This window comes from Manis pentadactyla, chromosome 16, assembly GCF_030020395.1.
Source record: "Manis pentadactyla isolate mManPen7 chromosome 16, mManPen7.hap1, whole genome shotgun sequence".
NCBI classification, from domain to species: Eukaryota; Metazoa; Chordata; class Mammalia; order Pholidota; family Manidae; genus Manis; species Manis pentadactyla.
Window position 1 is genome coordinate 68791083 of NC_080034.1, and position 23131 is coordinate 68814213.

The following is a 23131-nucleotide window of genomic DNA, read 5'->3' on the forward strand; positions in this document are numbered from 1 at the left end:
CCTCCCTCTGCCCCATGACAAAGTCATCTGAAGGTTTCCCCTGCTATCTGAGAAGGTCCCCCTGCTACTCAAAAGGGACCCCCACTCCACTCTCTGAAAGGTTTCCTCTACCATCCCAAAGTAGAGTGTTCCCATGAAACCTCTGTGAACTGAAATGGTGTAAGGGTGAAAAGCAATTACCATTAATTTATATGGGAAAAATTCTGAGCATTCCCAGACCCCAAAAATAACCTCTCTTAGGCTTTTCTGATACCTTAGGACACATCTTGCTAATGGATGCACCAAAAAAAAATGGATATGAAGCACAAATGCCCACAGACACTGTTCAAAGCTCTGGTGGTTTGGCACTGGGATGCTGAGTGCAGTTCCTGGGGAAGGAGCTTAGCTTGGCCCCTCTGCAGTGTGAGCTGCCTCTGTAACAGCTCACTGCAAATACACAATAAATGCTATTCTCACTTTTTTTCATAAAGTGAAAATCCTCTTCAGATTTCTTTCAGTTAGCAAACAGGGACTAATGCAGTCTTTCATAAAAGTGAAATGGTATAACACCAACTTTCGAAAAGCAGAGGATACCTGCATTCCTATCCACATCACGATGTTTTGCTGCATCCTTCTGGCAGAGGGCCTGGTAAAAGGGAAGCAACCAGAGAGGACAGATAGCTGTCCTCACACAACTCGGTTTAATGGACTCTAACACAGTGTGTAGGATGTGTGGCTAGACCCTCACCCACATTTAAGGTTGTTCTGACACTTCCCATTTTTAACAGCAATAACTATGCCCCGTGTCTACTCTTCCTTTTCCTGCTCTATTCGCCCTCCCTGTTAGGATCCCCAGGTCCAAAATAAATAAATGAATGAGCAAGGACACAGAAGAACAGTCCTCTCTGCTGCTTGCTCTGCGTTTTTAACAGGCCACCCTCTACTTTGCTATGATTACACAGTAAAGGACCATACTGCTGCAGTTTCATTTCATTCTCTGACAAGGTTAATTAGGTGCCACCCAGATGTTCAACCTGGGCACCTGCCCTTCCCCACAATAATGCAGTTCTCCCAGTGCACTTAGTCACCAGCCCCCTCCCTTGCAGCAGCCACAGGAGGTTTAGGCTTCCTGGAAATCAATAGGGGAGTGAGCTTTTCTATTATCAGGACCAGCCAGGAAAAAGCTACTGCAGATGACAATTTTTTAACTTGGATAATTAAATTGCTCGGTCCCCTTCCTGGGAGCCACTCGTTTAATTCCCCTGCCTGTTTTTATTCTCAGCTTCATTCCCTGGGTTGGCTCTTCTGTCTCAACTCTTCCCGATTCTAACTTGGTACCTGGCCACCACACAAGCTATGTTTCTCTTCTGTTTCTTGCCTAGCTTCCGGGGCTGGAAGTCCCACTATGAGGACGATTTTAGACTTGGGCCCTTTGGGCATCCATATTCAGACTGCTAACTGGTTGTACATAACTGGACAAGGAAGTCCTGCTCCCACTCACTCAGCCAGGCCCAAGTTTCCCCTCTAGGCATTTATGCCTCCTAGCTACTATGAAACAAGATTAAACAAATAACTTACAGAGAAAAGAGGGAAGTAAATGACTTTTCTTTCTCTACTAAAGACACAAGGGGGGAAAAAAAGCTTAAGAAATTTAGATATGTGGAGGGAGAAGGTACTTAAGGTAAGAACTATTTCACATTAGAATTAATACTAGTAAAAATAATCATTCTCTTGGATGGTCTTTAAAATAAATTACAGAATACAAAATCTGGCTTCCAGTCTTAGATTGACCAGTAACTAGGTGGGAGACTTTGAGCAAGTAACTTTGCTTAAAATGAAAATCATATTAAATTATTTTTTAAGTTCCTTTTAGCTCTAACATTCCATGATTAATGTAATTTTCATTTATTTGAAAAAAATAGGCAATTCCAACATAACATTATGAGACAAAACAGAGTAACACTAGACTAGATTTACTATAGAAAGACCCTGTCCAGCCCTATGACTTCAAGAATGACATAAGATTAGTAAAGAAGCTGTGAGGAATCATAGGAAAATCCAAAATCATGGCAGTAATGAATGTTCAACAGGTAAGACATTTAAGACAGAAATTATTGCAAAACTATTATTTACACAGTTAGAAAAAGAACAATAAAGCAGGCTCTTAAAATATTTTCCCCATCATAATAGGGAGGACTATATATTGGATGATTTGTTCCTACTTGTATGATGTCACCATGCTAGGTTTAACAATTTTAATAACTAGTACATGGCAGTCATCTCTCACTTTCTCCCACATAAGATCAAATCAGCCTCTCCATGACCTACACTTCATGAGTCATAATTTTTCTGTTTATGATTCAGAAAAATGTCTTCAGTCAGTATTTCCCAGACTTTTATGGGTTGATTCCAAGAACCAATTTCATCTTCATTGGTTTCCTACAGGAAACTAGACTGACTTCCTATTATTTCATCTTCCTTACTTTTAGCATATACCAGAGCCCACATCGCATTGACTGGAAGTGAGAGTGCCAGAAGCTTTACTCGGCACAGAGAGAAGCCAACACAGACAATGCCTGGCCTAGAAGTCACGGACTCACAATCAAATACAAAATGTGCTGCTATTAGAACCTTCTCTCAAAACAGCTCCAAACAAAATAATAAGAAATGTATTCTACTTGACCTTACTGCAAGCATTCTGCTATAAGAACTTTTGTTTAAAAGCTATTGTCTGTGAATACAATAAATCCGACAAGCTTATTAATACAGAGAAATTAATTCTAAGGAACAAAATATGTATTTTCCATCCTAATGCCGGGAGAACAGGCAGACAACTGAAGCCCAATGCACAGAGCCTTGGGAGGAGCCAGGGAACAAAGCAATATAGCCCAGAAACCTGGCATTTCGCATCAGCAGTGGCCATCATGCCAGCCTCTGCCCTATACTCAGTCTTACCATGACCAGGAATCAATCTGACATCAGATCACAGCAGAAATGTCAGCACAGAATATGGACTTTCAAAGAACAATGTGACAGTGGCTTGTCCTCATACTATTCCTCTAAAATACTCAAGGTACCTGAGAAGTATTCATTCTCACAGACAACACTACTCAGAAAAAGATTTCTGAATGTGAAGAATTTTGATAAAAACATTATCAGATTGCCCTTAGACTCTCCATTTTCATCATTCCTGATTCTAGGTACAGTTTTAGGCTTTAAAAGCTCACATAGTCAATAACTGGCAAGGACAGGACTATTTTATATCAAGTTCAAAAGATGACATATTAAAGGGAGAAGGCCTAAGAAGAATGCATTTAAGGCACATACTATATATGGATAAACCAAGAAACCTGGAACATTAGGGGGGTGGTTCTCACAGTGAAGTCCCCACCCAGGATCAGCGTCACCTGAGCACATTGTACAAATGGAAGTTCTCAGACCCCACTGCAGAGCTAGTGAATCAGAAATTCTGGAGAAGGGCCTGGAAGCCTGCAGCTGCAGCTGAGAGCCTTATCCATCCTAATCTCTTTCTTACACCAAGGAACTTTTAGAAAAGCATCCATTCAATTTACACTTCCCTCACAACACCTCGACTTCTAAACCCTCTGCACTCCGGTTAACTCTTCTATCATATCACTAAAATGCTTTTTAGAAGGGTCTAGCACTGCTGACATCCCCTCCTACCTGAAATGGCCTGATTTTTTGACTTCTGTGATGATTCTGCCCTCTCGCTTCTCCATATGCTACTTCCCTCTCCGAGTGACTTCTCTTCCTGCTCCCACACTCTGAAGACACACATGGACCCAGGTCAGTCTTCAGTCGGCTAACTTCTCCTCTCCCACCTACTGCTTTGACATCTCAAGAACTTCCAGAACTGAATTGACATCTCTGTACCCCAAACCTCTCTCAAATCTCACAACATATTTTAAACTACTTCATAAGCTGCTTCAACTGAATGTCCTTCAAGTACCAACAGGAGAATATATCCAAGGGGAACTTCCCTTTTCCCCTGCCCCAACCCCAGCAGCACTCCCCTGAGTGCCCGCTTTTACTATGGATACCATGGGCTCTCTAGGCCCCTGGGGCACACGTCGCTTCCCCTCTCCCCGGGCTCCAGTTCTTGTGGGCAAAGGGGTCAGCCCCACCAAGCTGCCTGTTTCATCCTCCTCATTCCCACTTATAATGCCGCCATCTTTATCCAACTGCTTCTTACCTGTTCTGAAGCCCTACCTCTGTAAGACACATCTGTGAATCTATTTTTCCCTTGCTCAAAAACATGCAGAGGCTGCCCAAACACAGCCCACCTTCCTACCTAGCCTTACCTCGTATTTATCCTCAACAAACTTTTTGCTCAGCTAATCTAGAATGCTCATCACATTGCAAACATGTCTCAAGTTTCTTCACCTCTCACTCTTGGTCTTATATTCTTACCTCCATTTCAACTACCAGTTCCCACCAACTCTGTCTGTAAATTTCCCCACAAACCTCCCCCTTGACACTGTGTATGATTACCTCAGAATGAAGTGCTCTCTCTCCCTTCTCTAGAGACTCAAAGATACTGGAGCCAGCCTCTGACAATTGCCAAATTACCCCTACAAAAGTTGAGACCCTCCATTACAAAAGTGGGTTTTACACTTCATTCTACATGGATGCAAATATTTGCTGAAGGCAAAGCTGAAAAATTTGTATAAACCAAAATTCATGTGCAATTAAGCACTGTTCTGCCAACTTACTGGACTTTAAGAGAAGGTGGTGAAACATAATATAGATACACCATATAAATAGCAACTTAGAAGGAATCAACCAGTCTCCTTTATATGCACAGTATAACCACTTTAGAATGATAACCAGACACTAACAGATTCACTTCAAGTAAGGAAAGTATAACAGACTTTTTGAACAAAAAAACTTTTTGTAGGGACAATGGGAAAGACCAACTTATTTGACACTAAAATGACAGAGGGAAGGCCTTCTACAAATAAGTCTATAAAAAGTTCCTGTATCTTTTCAACCATGCCATTTCATAGCTCCTAGAGGTGATAAGCTATCTTACAATCATGAAAAAAAGTTCTTGGTCTAAAGGAAATTGAGTAACAGAGCATTCATTCCAAAATATGCTGTTTTGTCTGCAAGATATGCTCAAAGGTGGTCAGGAAGGCCAAGAAGCAGCAAAATAAATTATAATATGAAAGATGGACTGATTGCTTCAGTTAGAAATAAGTTCCTGGAATGATAAAGATAATCACTGTTTCTCTGTAGGGTAGAGAGGTGATAATCTCTCAAGGCACAGTATGTATAAGATATCACTTCAAAATGAGAAAATACATTTAGAATCATTTAGAAAAAAAAAACAAAACAGCTCTGCTCTAACCAAAGACCCTAGTATGTTTCATAGCCTAAAGCTTAAACTTGGATCCGAACAGAATCACCAGAGATTAAGAAAGGGAAAATATTTTCTCCTAAGCAACACAGACAGATATAAAGTATCTTTATTTATTGATATGTAGCCATTTTTCAAGGTTGACATTTTAGAGGAAAATGTATTATACAGATTTACACTCAATTTCTAAATTTGATATTAATTACAAGACTGGGCTTACCACTATGTTTCTCTCACTATATTTTACAACTAGTTTCATTTTAACTACTTTACAATTTCTCCCTTAAAATAGCAGACACATAAAATCGGCATATAGCTTCCATTCTGCCCAAAGTGGAGATATGGAGAAATAGCAAATCACCTTAAATACTTTCTGAAATAAGACTGCTGAATTCATTCATTAAACAGCAAAAAATGCTAATAGATCTTTCTGGACTTTTGGCAAGGATTGTTTTAACCTAGAGTTACGTGCTTTTATTTCTAAGCTCCATTAACTATCCTGATTGACTAAGTATCTAAATAGGACTCATATCATCCCTGGCTTCAGATTTCATTCACTCAGGTGAGCACTAGATATACAGCAACCCAAAACTGCATTAAGCATATTGCTAGAACCATGAAGATAGGCCTCTCAGGTTTACTGCAATTTATTCCAGAAACAAAAGTTAAAAACAGGTAAATAGACTACTAGAGAATTTAAATAAAGGGAAAGAAATCAACATTGGCTCTATCATACTGAGGAGACAAGAGGCTAAAAAGTGTTTTTCTTCTAATGACTTTTATTACTTCTAATAAAGTAGTAAATATAAAGTTAATTCAGGTCAATATAAAGTTAAATTAGTTAATTTTAACATATTATTGGGACTCAAGAAATATTATGTGCTCAGCCAGTAATATAATCACTACCAAAAAATTGATATTAAAATATAAGTTGTATTGAGTTACACTTTCCAACATTTTAACAAATACTTCATTCACAATATGATTTGAAATGGCAGAAAATATATCCAATTAGAGCTCATGACTATAAGATCAAACCAAAATAAATAAATACTGCTATTTTACCTTTAGCAGTAAGACTTTATTATATTGTTAATAACAGAGAATACACTTGTCAAAAAGATATTAGTAGTTCTATTAGGATTCATTGATACCTAAACCAGTACCAATGATTATACTTAAAGACTAGGACTAGTGGTGGTATTATGTTTAGAAGCAACAGACAAAAGTAAAATACACAGACAGCCCAAGAACACAGCCATAGAAATCATGATAATGAGAATGGCTTACTTTGACGTGGCTCTGGGCTCCGAGGTTGTAGATCTCTGTAGGCTTTACTTCATTAATGATCTTCACAAGGCAGGTGCTGTCAGTGAGATCACCATAGTGCAATTTCATGTCTTTAGGATATTTAAACAAAAATATACCATTAGACAGGAGAAAGCAACATAGGCCCAATTTTTTAAAATAACAAAATCGAATTGTACATTCTGAAAGTCTGGAAACTGAACTGGTTTGAGAGCAGCAGAGTATAACTGTCATCTTCAAAGAACCTAAATAGCAGAAAAATATTCACCTTTTTTGCCTATGTCTATAAAGGACTTATAAAAACTCAGATGGACTTTTTTTAAAAACCATAGTATCATGGCAGATGTTATGCAGTTAATATATCCTATGGCTCCCAGGTGGTTGGTTGTAAAATGTGTTAGACTGAGATACAAAGCAAAATCTCACAATAATCTGTGTATTTTCTACAGAAATCTCTAACACACTGATTATAGTGAAGATAGCTCTGTTCAGGTACTTTAATGCAGTGATTTTTAAGTACTTCATAAACAACAGTCCTTAAGATATCCACTAAATGCTTAATGTAGTGACATAATTGATTAAAGGACAACTAGCCTATTGTAACCCTAAATCTAAGAAGAATCTTACACTGACATCATTAGTATAAGAATTTGACACATGCAGATGGGGGCAATTTGTAACTCGATCTTTTTGTTATTTTTATATAATATTGATCTGTGTCTAGATTGAATGGTAGTACCATTTCTACATATTACACAAAAGCAATAGTACTTTTCAAAGATGCACTGAATAACCTAAATACTAAGGAAGAAAGCCTTTACCAAGGACAACTAGGTTCAACTTCCAGGTGATATCACCACTTGTATAAGGAACTAAAACCTTTAACTATTTGGAGTTCTGATGTGAATACAAAATTGCTTATGGTTTACAAGCTGACTAGGTCATCCCTGCTAGCTGAGAAACTGTACAAGTAAAACAGGCTGAACTTGGAGTTAAAAAAAAAAAAGACACTGTACTAGTCCAGCTCTGTCTTTTACAAGGTGTGTGGACTTTTAAATTCACAAACTTTCTATGCCTCCATTTGGTCCTCTGTAAAATGGTCTTACTCAGAACCTGAGCATATGCTATGAAGATGAGATGGGAAAGCACTGTGACTATGTATGTAAATGTGCACTTGCAGACAGGCAACTGTACTAACAAAAAACTGCAAACACTGGTAACTATCTGTAAAGCAATTAACTATACTTTTGACTGCCATCTATTTTGGTACCTATCTTCACATATTATTTTAAAAACTAAATAAAGGTACAAAGGTTGCTTAGTTTGACTAAACTAGACCAAACATAAAAAGCAAAGGAGGAGGATTCAAGATGGGAGCATGAGAGGTGAGACAGAGAACTCTTCCCAAAACCACATACAGTATGAAAATATAGTTAATACAACTAATCCTAAAACAGTAACAGGAAAGAAGGCTGCACCAGACTGCATAAAGCTGGAGAACAGAGCAGACCTCACGAAACATGGTAATGTACCAAAGCCTTGATCCGGCAGGACTCAGGCCCTTACCCCACCCCAGCTCATAGGAGAGATGAAGAGAAATGGAGTGCAGAGGGGGTGGAAGCCTAGGACTGATGAAAACCAAGCCCTGGAGATCTGCTTTGGAACACAAACCTACATTGTGTGGTGCTCTGGAGGTTGATGGGGTTGGGGAGCTGGTACAGGTAGAGTGCTTAAGAGACTGAGATTCCAGTCACTTGTGGAGGACAGGGATCCACATCCAGCCGCTCTGGGACAATAGAAAGCCGGGAGGTCTGATAGACTTCCTAGCAGCAAGAGGGCTGCTGGAGGGGTGGGGTTTGCACAGAGATTGCTGCGCAGGAGAAAGGCTAGGTGGACAAGGTTGTTTGGGAGCACTCTGCCCAGCAGGTTGGGAAATTTGAAGAGCTTCAGGCGCTCCATTCCCCTGGCTGGCTACTCAACTCCAAGGCCCTCCACTGTGATACACAGCCTGCTGTGCCCTCCTCCTGGCCTGCCAGTACCTGCTCGCAAACCAGCAGTCACTGCCCTGGCATCAGGTCAGCCAGAAGGAGGCCCCGCCTACAACAGCTAGAGATACAAAGCACAGAAGCTTACACCTCTGGGCTCGACCCACTGGACAGGACACTGAAGACAGGCACAACAGCGGGGAAGCAGGAAAGAGCTCTTTCCTCCCACAAGGCACCAGCGCCACTCCTCTGTGACCCCCAGCCTCCCTCCAGGGGCTGAGCAGCTACAGAGACTAGAGCTTCTGGGCACTAGAGGAAGCAACATAGAAATATGAAATGTCGAAGGAACCTGGTACAGACCAAAATCTCACAAACCCCAGAAAAAGGGCAAAATGAAACTGAACTCACCAATCATCCTGAAAGAGAGTTCAAAATAAAAATCATAAACATGCTCATGGAGGTACAGAAAAATATTCAGGGATGAAGGAACGAATTTAAGATGGACATTTAATCATTAAGAAATTCCATATCTGAAATCAAACATACAATAGAGGGATTTTAAAGCAGATTAGATGTAGTAGAAGAGACAGTAAACAGAATAGAAATAAGAGAAGAGGAATACAAAGACGCTGAGGCACAGAGAGCAAAAAGGATCCTGAATGAAACAATATTGAGAGAACTGTGTGACCAATCCAAATGAAACAATATTTGCATTATAGGGGTACCAGAAGAAGAAGAGAAAGAAAAAGGGATAAAAAGTGTCACTGAGGAGGTAATTGCTGAAAACTTCCCCAATCTGGGGAAGGAGATAGTCTCTCAGGCCATGGAGGTGCACAGATCTACCAACACAAGGGAACCATGGAAGACAACGCCAAGACATATAATAATTAAAATGGCAAAGATCAAGGATAAAGACAGAATTGAAAAAGCAGCCAGAGACAGAAAAAAGGTCACATACAAAGGAAAACCCATCAAGCTGTCATCAGATTTCTCAACAGAAAACTTACAGGCCAGAAGGGAGTGGCATGATATATTGACCTCGAACCAAGAATAGTATACATGGTAAGGTAATCTAAATTTGAAAGAGGGATTAAACAATTTTCAGATAAGCAAAAGGTGAGAGAATTTAACTCCCACAAATCACCTCTGCAGTGCATTTTGGAGGGACTAATGTAGATGGAAATATTCCTAAGGCTAAATAGCAGCCAACAGGGGAAATAAAACCATAGCAAAGTAGAACAATTAATTACTATGTAGATGCAAAATCAAATCAACTACCCCCAAAGTCAATCAAGGGATAGAAAAAGAGTACAGAATATGATATGTAATATATAAAGAATGGAGGAGGAAGAAAAAGGAGGAAAAAAAAAGTACCTTTAGGTTGTCTTTGTAATAGCATACTAAGTGAGTTAAATTAGACTGTAAGATAGCAAGGGAATTACCCTTGAACCTTTGGTAACCACGAATCTAAAGCCTGCAATGGCAATAAGTACATACCTATTGATAATCACTGTAAATGTAAATGGCCTGAATGCACAAATCAAAAGACATAGAGCCACTGAATGAATAAAAAACAAGACCCATAAATATGCTGCCTACAAGAGACTCACTTCAAACCCAAAGACATATACAGACTGAAAGTAAAGGGATGAAAAATGATATTTCATGCAACTAACAGGGAGCAAAATGCAATTGCTGCAGGACTTGTATCAGACAATATAGACTTCAAAATAATGAAAGTCACAAGAGACAAAAAAAGACATTACATAATGGTAAAGGGGTCAGTACAACAAGAGGATTTAACTATTATAAATATCTATGCACCCAACACAGGATCACATACATACGTGAAACAAATACTAATGGAATTGAATTAAAGGGGGAAATAGAATGCAATGCATTCATTTTAGGAGATTTAAACACTCTACTCACTCCAAAGGACAGATATACCAGACAACAAATAAGCAAAGAGACAGAGGCACTGAACAATAAATTAGAATAGATGGACCTAATGGACATCTACAGAACACCCCATCCAAAAGCAACAGGATACACATTCTTCTCAAGGGAACAAAGAACATTTACAAGAACAGATCATATATTAGGACCCAAAAAAAACCTAACAAAAATAAAAAAGATTAAAATTGTACCAACCAGCTTCTCAGATCACAAAGGTATGAAACTAGAAACAAATTACACAAAGAATACGAAAAAGCCCACAAACACATGGAGGCTTAATAACATTCTCCTAAATAATCAGTGGATTGATGACCAAATAAAAACAGAGACCGAGCAATATATGGAGACAAATGACAACAAGAATTCAACACCACAAAATCTGTGAGGCGCAGCAAAGGCCATGCATGCTAAGAGGAAAAAATATTGCAATACAGGCCTAACTCAGGAAAGAAGAACAATCCCAAATGAACAGTCTAAACTCACAATTAATTAAACTAGAAAAGGAAGAACAAATGAGGCCCAAAGTCAGTAGAAGGAGGGACATAATAAAGATTACAGCATAAATAAATAAAATCGAGAAGAACAAAACAACAGAAAGAAGCAATGAAAGCAGGAGCTGGTCCTTTGAGAAAACAAATAAAATAGATAAAACCCTAGCCAGACTTACACAGAAAAAAAGAGAGTCTACACACATAAACAGAATCAGAAATGAGAAAGGAAAAATCACTACAGACATCACATAAATAGAAAGAATTATGAGAGAATACTATGAAAAAGTATGTGCTAACAAACTGGATAAACTAGAAGAAATAGACAAGTATCTAGAAAAATACAACCTTCCACGGCTGACCCAGGAAGAAACAGAAAATCTGAATAGACCACTTAACAGCAAGGAAATTGAATTGGTAATAAAAAAACTAGCTAGGAAGAAAACCCCTGTACCAGATGGTTTCACTGTTGAATATTATTAAACATTTAGTGAAGACCTAATACCCATCCTGCTTAAAGTTTTCCAAAAAGTACAAGAGGAGGAAATACTCCCAAACCCATTCTACGAGGTCAACATCACTCTAATACCAAAACCAGGCAAACACACAACAAAAAAGAAAATTACAGACCAATATCCCTGATGAACATACATGCAAAAATACTCAACAAAATATTAGCAAACCAATTTCAAAAATACATCAAAAAGATCATATATCATGATCAAGTGGGATTCATTCCAGGGATGCAAGCATGGTACAACATTCGAAAATCCATCAACATCATCCACCACATTAACAAAAAGAATGACAAAAACCACGAACATTTCCATAGATACTGAAAAAGCATTCGACAAAATTCAACATCCATTCATGATAAAAAATGTCAACAAAATGTACAGAGGGCAAGTACCTCAACATAATAAAGGCCATATGTGACAAACCCACAGCCAACATCATACTTAACAGCGAGAAGCTGAAAGCTTTTCCTCTAAGATAGGGAACAAGACAAGGATGCCCACTGTCTTCACTCTTATTCAACATAGTACTGGAGGTCCTAGCCATGGCAATCAGATGACACAAAGAAATAAAAGGCATACAGATTGGCAAAGAAGAAGTCAAACTGTCCCTGTTTACAGATGACATGATATTGCACATAAAAAATCCTAAAGAAGGGGAATTCAACATGGCAGCATGAGAGGTGAGAAGGAGAACTCCTCCCAAAACCACAGGTAGTATGAACATGCAGTTAATTGATAAAACTAACCCTAAAACAACAAGAAATAAGGCTTAACCAGACTGCACACAGACCTCATGAACAGAGCAGACCTCACAAAACAGGGTAACGTACGAAAGCCTTAATCAGGTGGGACCGAAGCCCTTCCACCACCCCAGCTCACTGGCAGGAGGAAGAGAAATGGAGCAGGGGAGGGGGAGGAAGGCTGGAACTGCTGAACACCTAGCCCTGCAGGTCTGCTTTGGAAGCAAAAACCTACACAGTGTGGTGCTCTCTCTGGATGTTGGGGAGCTAAGACAGGTGGAGTGCTTGAGAGACAGATTCTGGCCATTTGTGGAGTTGAGGATTCACACCTGGCCACTCTGGAAGAAGGGAAAGGAAGGTGGTCTGAGAGGCTTCCTAGCAGCAAGAGGGCTGCTGAAGGAGCAGTATTTGCATGGAGCTTGCTGCACAGTGGAGGGGAGAGCTTGACAAGATTGTCTGGGCATGCTCTGCCCAGCTGCTTGGGAACTTTGAGGAGCTTCAGGTGCCCCAACCCCCTGGCTGCCTACTCAGCTCCAAGACCCCCCACTGTGACAAGCAGCCTGCTGTGCCTTCCTCCTAGCCTGCGAACACCGGTTGACAAACCTGCAGTCACTGTGCTGGCATCAGGCAAGCCAAAGGGATGCCCCGCCTACAACAGCTAGAGACACAAAGCACAGAGGCTCACACCTGTGTGCTTGGCCCACTGGCTCTGACACTGGAGAGAGGCAGGGCAGACGGGAATCAGGAAACACATCTTTCCTCAACCCAGGCACCAGCTCCACTCCCCTATGACCCCCAACCTCACTCTAGGGGCTGAGCAGCTCCAGGGACTGGAGCTTCTGGGCACTAGTGGGCACCACACAGAGATATGAAATGTCAAAAGAACATGGTTCAGACCAAAATCTCACAAAACCCAGAAAAAGGGTCAAATGAAACTGAACTCACCAATCTGCCTGAGAGTGCTAAATAAAAATCATAAACATGCTTATGGAGGTACAGAAAAATATTCAAGAACACAGGAACGAATTTAAGTTGGAGACTCAATCATTAAGAAATTTCATGTCTGAAATGAAACATACAATGGAGGGATTTAAAAGCAGATTAGATGTAGTAGAAGAGACGGTAAATGGAATAGAAATTAGAGAAGAGGAATACAAAGAAACTGAGGCACAAAGAGAAAAAAAGAATCTCTAAGAATGAAAGAATATTGAGAGAACTGTGTGACCAATCCAAATGGAACAATATTCATATTATAGGGGTACCAGAAGAAGAAGACAGAGAAAAAGGGATAGAAAGTGTCACTGAGTAGGTAATTGCTGAAAACTTCCCCAAACTGGGGAAGGAGATACTCTCTCAGGCCATGGAGGTACACAGATCTCCCAGCACAAGGGACCCAAAGAAGACAACATCAAAATATATAATAATTAAAACAGCAAAGATCAAGGATAAAGACAGACTTTTAAAAGCAGCTAGAGAGAGAAAAAAGATCACATATAAAGGAAAACCCAACAGGCTATTATCAGATTTTTCAACAGAAACCTTACAAGCCATAAGGGAATGGCAAGATATATTTAATTCAATGAAGCAAAAGGGCCTTGAACCAACAATACTATACCCAGCAAAGTTAAATTTGAAGGAGGGATTAAACAATTTTCAGATAAGAAAAAGTTGAGAGAATTTACATCCCACAAACCACGGCTACAGGGCTTTTTGGAGGGACTCCTACAGAAGGAAGTATTCCTAAGGCTAAACAGATGTCCCCCAAGGGATAGACAAAGAGTACAGAATATGACTCATAACATACAAAGAATGGAAGAGGAAGAAAAAGGAGGAAAAAAAAGAGAGAGAGAACCTTTAGGTTGCATTTGTAATAGCATACAAAGTGAGTTAAATTAGACTGTTAGATAGTAAGGGAATTACCCTTGAACCTTTGGTAACCAGGAATCTAAAGCCTGCAATGGTAATAAGTACATACCTATCGATAATCACCATAAACGTAAATGGTCTGAATGCACCAATCAAAAGACACAGAGTCACTGAATGGATTAAATAACAGGACCTACCTATACGCTGCCTACAAGAGATTCACTTCAAACCCAAAGATATACACAGACTTACAGTAAAGGGATGAAAAAAGAGATTTCATGCAACTAATACAAAGAAAAAAGCAGGAGTTGCAGTACGTCTATCAGACAAAATAGACTTCAAAACAAAGAAAGTCACAAGAGACAAAAAAGGACATTACATAATAATAAAGGGGTCAGTCCATCAAGAGGATGTAACTGTTATAAAATCTATGCACCCAACACAGGAGCACCTACATATGTGAAACAAATACTAACAGAATTAAAGGGAGAAACAGATTGCAATGAATTCATTTTAGGAGACTTCAACACACCACTCACTCCAAAGGACAGATCAACCAGACAGAAAATAAGTAAGGACACAGAGGCACTGAACAACATATTAAAACAGATGGACTTAACGGACATCTACAGAACACTCCATCCAAATGCAACACAATACACATTCTTCTCAAGTGCACACTGAACATTTTCAATAATAGATCATATACTAGGCCACAAAAAGAACCTCAGTAAATTCAAAAAGATTGAAATTGTACCAACAAGTTTCCCAGATCACAAAGGTATGAAACTAGAAATAAAATACCCAAAGAAAACAAAAAAGCCCACAAACACATAGAGGGTTAATAACATGCTCCTAAGTAATCAATGAATCAATGACCAAATAAAAACAGAGATCAAGCAATATATGGAGACAAATGACAACAATGATTCAACAGCACAAAATACATGGGACCCAGCGAAGGCCATGCTAAGAGGGAAATCTATTGCAATATAGGCCTACCTCAAACCAGAAGAACAATCCCAAATGAACAGTCTTAACTCACAATTAAAGAAACTAGAAAAGGAAGAACAAATGAGGCCTAAAGTCAGAAGAAAGAGGGACATAATAAAGACTAAAGCAGAAATGAATAAAATTGAAAAGAATAAAATGATACAAAGAAAGAATGAAAGCAGAACCTGGTTCTTTGAGAAAATTAAAAAAATAGATAAAACCCTAAGCAAACTTATCAAAATAGAAAGGGTCTACACACATGAACAGAATCAGAAATGAGAAAGGAAAAATCACTACAGACACCACAGAAATACAAAGAATTATGAGAGAATACTATGAAAAATTTGTATGGCAACAAACTGAATAACCTAGAAGAAATGGACAAAATTTTAGAAAAATACAATCTTCCAAGGCTGACCCAGAAAGAAACAGAAAATCTGAATAGACCACTAACCAGCAAAGAAATTGCACTGGTATAATCAAAAAACTACCTAAGAACAAAACCCCTGGTCCAGATGGTTTCATTGCTGAATTTTATCAAACATTTAGTGAAGACCTAATACTCATCCTGCTTAAAGTTTTCCAAAAAGTACAAGAGGGGGGAATACTCCCAAACTTATTCTACGAGGCCAACATCACTCTAATACCAAAACCAGGCAAACACACAACAAAATAAGAAAATTACAGACCAATATCCCTGATGAACATACATGCAAAAATATTCAACAAAATATTAGCAAGCAAAATTCAAAAATACATCAAAAAGATCATATATCATAATCAAGTGGGATTCATCCCAGGGATGCAAGGATGGTACAACATTCAAAAATCCATCAACATTACCCACTACATCAACAAATAGAAGGATTAAAAACCACATGATCATCTCCATAGATACTGAAAAAGCATTTGACAAAACTAAACATCCATTCATGATAAAAACTCTCAACAAAATGGGTATAGAGGGCAAGTACCTTAACATAATAAAGGCCATATATGACAGAACCACAGCCAACATTATACTGAACAGAGAGAAGCTGAAAGTTATTCCTTTAAGATCAGGAACAAGACAAGTATGCCCACTCTCCCCACTTTTACACAACATAGTTCTGAAGGTTCTAGCCACGGCAATCAGACAACACAAAGAAATAAAAGGCATCTAGACTGGCAAGGAAGAAGTCAAACTGTGCCTGTTTGCAGATGACATAATATTGTACATAAAAATCCCTAAAGAATCCACTCGAAAACTACTAGATCTTATATCTGAATTCAGCAAAGTTGTGGGATACAAAATTAATACAGAGAAATCTCTTGCATTCCTATACACTAACGATGAACCAGCAGTAAATCAGGAAAACAATTACATTCACAATTGCATTAAAAAGAATAAAATACCTAGGAATAAACCTAACCAAAGAAGGAAAAGACCTATACCTTGGAAACTACAGAACACTCAAGAAAAATTAAAGAGGACACTAATAAATGGAAATTAATCCATGTTCTTGGCTAGGAAGAATTAATATTGTAAAAATGGCCATCCTGCCTAAAGCAATCTACAGATTCAATGCAACCCTATCAAAATACCAACAGCACACTTCAATGAACTAGGGTAAATAATTCTAAACTTCATATGGAAGCACAAAAGACCTCAAATAGCCAAAGTAATCCTGAGAAGGAAGAATAAAGCAGGGGGAATTATGCTCCCTGGCTTCAAGCTCTACTACAAAGCCATGGTAATCAAGACAATTTCGTACTGACACAAGAACAGACCCACAGACCAGTGGAACAGAATAGAGAGTCCAGATATAAACTCAAGAATATGTCAATTAATATACAATAAAGGAGCCATGGAAATACAATTGGGAAATGACAGCCTCTTCAACAGCTGGTGTTGGCAAAACAGGACACATACATGTAAGAGAATGAAACTGGATTATCGTCTAACCCTGTACACAAAAGCAAACTCAAAATGGATCAAAGAACTGAATGTAAGTCATGAAACCATAAAACTCTTAGAATAAAATATAGGCAAAAATCTCTTGGACATAAACATGAACAACTTCTTTATGAACATATCTCCCAGGCAAGGGAAACAAAAGCAAAAATGAACAAGTGGGACTATTTCAAACTAAAAAGCTTCTGTACAGCAAAGGATACCATCAGTAGAACAAAAAGACATCCTACAGTATGGGAGAATATATTCATAAATGACATATCTGAAAAGGGGTTGACATCCAAATTATATAAAGAGCTCATGCACCTCAACAAACAAAAAGCAAATAAGCCAATTAAAAAATGGGCAGAAGAGCTGAACAGACACTTCTCCAAAGAAGAAATTCAGATGGCCAACAGGCACATGAAAAGATGCTCCACATTGCTAATCATCAGAGAAATGCAAATTAAAACCACAATGAGATACCATCTCACACCAGTTAGGATGGCCACCAACCAAAAGACAAACAATAACAAATGTTGGTGAGGATGTGGAGAAAGGGGAAACCTCCTACACTGCTGGTGGGAATGTAAACTAGTTTAATCATTGTGGAAAGCAGTATGGAGGTTCCTCAAAAAACTCAAAATAGAAATACCATTTGACCCAGGAATTCCACTCCTAGGAATTTACCCTAAAAATATAGTTTCTCAGGTTCAAAAAGACATATGCACCCCTATTTTTATCACAGCACTATTTACAATAGTCAAGATATGGAAGCAACCTAAGTGTCTATCAGTAGATGAATGGATAAAGAAGATGTGGTACATATACACAATGGAATATTATTCAGTCATAAGAAGAAAACAAATCCTACCATTTGCTACAACATGGATGTAGCTACAGGGTATTATGCTCAGTGAAATAAGCCAGGTGGAGAAAGACAAGTATGAAATGATTTCACATATCTGTTGCATATATGAACAAACAAAAAACAGCAGCAGACCCATAGAACCCAAGAATGGACTAACAGTTACCAAGGGGAAAGGGACTGGGGAGGGTAGGTGGAAAGGGAGGGATAAGGGGGAAAATGGGGCATTATGATTAGCACACATAATGTGGGGGAGGTGGGAACGGGAAAGGCAGTATATACAGAGAAGACAAGTAATGATTCTACAGCATCTTACTATGCTGATGGACAGTGACTGTAATGGGGTATGTGGGGGTGACTTGATAATGGGGGGTGTCTAGTAACCATAATGTTGCTCAAGTAATTGTACATTAATGATATCAAAAAAAAAGAGCTAAGTGGAAAAAACAAAAAAACAAAAAAAAAAACATTGGTTTGTCTGTCTTAAAATAATAGAAAACCTAAAGAATACACTTCAAAACTACTAGATCTAATACCTGTTACATTCCTATACACTAATGATGAACTATCACAAAGAGAAATCAGAAAAACAATTCCATGCATAATTGCATCAAAAAGAATAAAATACCTAGGAATAAACCTAACCAAGGAAGTGAAAGACCTATACTCTGAAAACTACAAGACACTCATGAGAGAAACTAAAGAGGATACCAATCAATGGAAACACATCCCGTGCTCATGGATAGGAAGAATTAATATTATCAAAATGGCCATCCTGCCTAAAGCAATCTATAGATTCAATGCAACCCCTATCAAAATACCAACTGCATTCTTCAACAAATTAGAACAAATAGCTCTAAAATTCATAAGGAACCACAAAAGACCCCGAATAGACAAAGAAATCCTGAGAAGGAAGAATAAAGTGAAGGGATTATGCTCCCTGACTTCAAGTTCTACTACAAAGCCACAGTAATCAAGACAATTTGGTACTGACACAAAAACAGACCCATACATCAATGGAACAAACTAGAGAGCCCAGACAAAAACCCAAGCATATATGGTCCATTAATATATAACAAAGGAGTCATGGATATACAATGGGAAAATGACAGTCTCTTCAACAGCTGGTGTAGGCAAAACTTGACAGCTATATGCCAAAAATGAAACTGGATTATTGTCTAATCCCCTACACAAAAGTAAATGCAAAATGGATCAAAGACCTGAATATAAGTCATGAAACCATAAAACTCTTAGAAAAAAACATAGGCAAAAATCTCTTGGACATAAACATGAGCACCTTCTTCATGAACATATCTTCCCAGGCAAGGGAAACAAAATAAAAAATGAACAAATGAGTGTACATCATGTTAAAAAGCTTCTGTACAGCAAAGGACACTATCAGCAGAAGAAATAGGCATCCTACATTATGGGAGAATGTATTTGTAAATGACATATCTGACAAGGGGTTAACATCCAAAATATATAAAGAACTCATATGCTTCAACACCCAAAAAGCAAATAACCCTATTAAAAATGGGCATAGGATATGAAGAGATGGTTCTCCAAAGAAGAAATTCAGATGGCCAACAGGCACATGAAAAGATGCTCCACATCCCTAATTATAAGGGAAATGCAAATTAAAGACACAATGAGATATCACCTAACACCAGATAGAATGGCCCACACAGAAAAGAATAGGAACAACAAATGCTGGTGAGGATGTGGAGAAAGGGGTACCCTCCTACACTGCTGGTGGGAATGTAAACAAGTTTAACCATTGTGGAAAACAGTATGGAGGTTATTCAAAAAACTCAAAATAGAAATACCATTTGACCCAGGAATTCCACTCCTAGGAATTTACCCTAAGAATATAGTTTCTCAGGTTCAAAAAGACATATGCACTCCTATTTTTATCGCAGCACTATTTACAATAGTCAAGATATGGAAGCAACCTAAGTGTCCATCAGTAGATGAATGGATAAAGAAGATGTGGTACATATACACAATGGAATATTACTCAGCCATAAGAAGAAAACAGATCCTACCATTTGCAACAACATAGATGGAGCTAGAGGGTATTATGCTCAGTGAAATAAGCCAGGTGGAGAAACTCAAGTACCAAATGATTTCACTCATATGTGGATCATAAGAACAAAGCAAAAACTGAAGGAACAAAACAGCAGCAGATGCACAGAACCCAAGAATGGACTAAAAGTTGCCAAAGGGAAAAGGATTTGTGGGGGGACAGAGGGACGGTGGTAATGGAGGGAGAAGGGGAATAAGGGGTATTATGATTAGCCCTCATAATGTAGTGGGGGGGCACAGGGAAGGCTGTATAGCCCAGAGAAGATGAGTAGTGATTCTATAGCATCTTACTACACTGATAGACATTAACTGTAATGGGGTATGTGGGGGGACTTGATGATGGGGGGAATCTAGTAATCACAGTGTTGCTCGTGTAGTTGTATATTAATGATACCAAAAATTTTTTTTAATGTGTTTTTAAAAAAAAAGCAAAGGAATATTCTGTGACTATGGACTTGTTCTTACTTGTGGGGTTAGGGACACCTGGAGAAGGGTGATCAAAGGCATGTCTGCTCTTGGTCTCAAGCAGCATCACCTGACCAACATCCTTTTAACAGCCTAACCAGTATGACATGGTGGCTCAGGGGCAGCAAACAATGAAGTGTTTTCAAAGCATGCAGACAGCATTCAATGCAGGTAATTCATGAGTAAATAATTGTAACTTGATGGGCTTTGAGAAAAACGACATTAGAAAATACCTTATCATAATATAGGAAGCTATAAAAAGAGATTTTAGAAAATGACTTACTTCCTTCAATATGAGCCTGGGGGTTCTTATACAGATGTTCAATTCGACCTGTATTGAATGAACTGGATCGCCGTACAATTCCATGGACCTGCATTTTATAGTGTGGAAAGATAAGAATAAATTACAAATGTGCGATGATGATTAACAAGGAACTCAGAAGTTCTTTTGTTAATGGTTAGCTTTGTGGGAAAAAACTCTTATTTATAAGCATCATTGTTAAATTAGAAATAGTTCTACTGCTTACTTTCTCCCCAGCACTGCCCACCAGGACCCTACCTCCATCTCTTCCCACTGCTTTTGCTGCCAATCTCAACAAAAGTGATTAGAAAATCATGTGACTTCACAGCAAATGCTTAGTTGTAGATACTCAAATATCTCCTTTTCCAAACATACACACACTGAGAGCCCTACTGAGGACAAAAATCTCTCTTCATTTTGAAACTAAAGACAGACCATGTGAGGCCACCTCAGTAAAAGGGCCTTCTAGTCTCCTGAACCCAGAGTGTGAGGCCGAGAGGCTCTGATGCCTCCACATCTTTTCAGTGTCCTCAGAGCTTTGCATCTTTTATCTATTAGATAGATAGATATAGACAGATATCCGGGTTCACAAATATAATCAGAGAGCAGTTGCTATTACACATCTGTGTAGAAAAGTTGAGAAAGCTAAATAGTGGAGGTTAGGGACAAGACTTAAGTACTGCCAAATTTAAGACAGGAAGAAAACTCAAATAAAGAGGATTTTTTTGTTTTAATTTTTATCTTTGACTTAACCGTAATAAGTGTGAGGGGAAAAAAGTAATTGGAACAAGAATGAATACCTGTTTGATACTGAAGAACAGACTATTTGTATCTGATACATAAGAGAAATTGTTCAAGACCTGGGCTCACCTTCTTCTAATGTCAAGATTGCTCCCTTTGTGTTGCCCATGTTAACACCAGCTTATGTCACCAGCTGCCCAAGTTCCAGTTCTACTGGTGGCACTTTTAATCCTTCAGTTATTTTAGAAGTGTTCCTTCTAATGTTGGATAGTTTCACTTGCAGCTGAATACACTTCTATATTTTAACTCAGTCATTTTCTGTTTCAAGCCAAAATTAATCCTTGACATGACTCAAATATTCCAAATATGGGGGGGAGGGGTGAGAATCATAGGCATATATAAGTTTCTTTCAAATAGAAAGAAAATCGCATCATCATTTCATATGGCATACATGAGAAATTGACTTCTGCAAAGGATACAACATACCCACAACTAATAATTCTGCTGGTTAGCTTTAGCCAAAGAGAAAGCACTCAACAGAATGATTTTCCAAAAGAAGTAAGCCAAAGAAAATTTGGTAAACATGAAAATATTTTAAGAAGGGAACATCACAAATTCAGTTGACATTTTAGGAGGCAAAAAGTAAAATCTAGGAAACATCAAATTGAGATTTTGGCATACGTATCCATTTTTTAACTTAGAGAAAAATAACACATTATTCTTAGAATTTATTCTATTTCCTGGTCTGCAGTTGTAACGTAATTGTAATGTTAAACTGCTCTACAAACTTAATAAATTTTGTTTAATAAAAAACAAGTTCACATATATACCTATACATAGCAAAATTGTGTTCACCACCAAAGTTATTTCTGAATTACAGATTTCTCAGATGTAAGTAGAGCTTCATTTCATTGGATAGAGAGAAATGTCTATGTTCTAAAAATAAATCATACAACTTTGACAATGAATAATAATAATATGGTTTAGGTCTCTTTTTTCTCTTGGTTGCTGGACTCTGGGTAAGTCACATATTCCAACAGTCCAAAACAAAGAGAAAGGCCATATATGACCATCAGACGACCAGCCTCACAACTTTAGGAATCCAATGTGTGAGGTTATGCAAGGTATTCATCCATAACTAGTCTATTAAAATACGATATTCCTTCTCAAGTCATAGATAAATGTTTATTTTTTGCTTTAAGGTTAGCCAAGCACTTGCTTAATACTTTTTTAATACACTGACTTTGTTTTTTTGACTAAAGAGACAACACAGGAGCATATGTAACTGTAGTACCCTCACTCCATATACCTGCAGGGTATGTTTGCCTGCGCTGTCCCAGCATCACTACCACACCAACCTTACTCTGCTCTTCAACTTGCTTCCCTCCAGTTGACTGCTGCTCTTCCACAAAATGTACATTTCCCTTCTTCATAATAAGAGGTTGACCCTGCCACTGCTAGCCAAGCAAAGTTTGCCCCTTTCGTTTTTAGAAAGACTTCAGCCTCAGTAAGAGCCTATCCA

General features: G+C 38.4%; 1 protein-coding gene across 2 annotated transcripts in view; it reads right to left on the reverse strand.

The window, feature by feature from the left end:
- GMDS (GDP-mannose 4,6-dehydratase) overlaps positions 1 to 23131 on the reverse strand; it is a 775818-nt gene that overhangs the window by 531322 nt on the left and 221365 nt on the right. For both annotated transcript variants that reach the window (XM_036888688.2, XM_057493757.1), the window contains exons 3-4: positions 20851 to 20938; positions 6650 to 6759 (exon numbers count right to left, since the gene is read on the reverse strand). In XM_036888688.2, coding sequence (XP_036744583.1) covers positions 6650 to 6759; positions 20851 to 20938 — 198 coding nt within the window. The remainder of the gene's footprint in view (positions 1 to 6649; positions 6760 to 20850; positions 20939 to 23131) is intronic.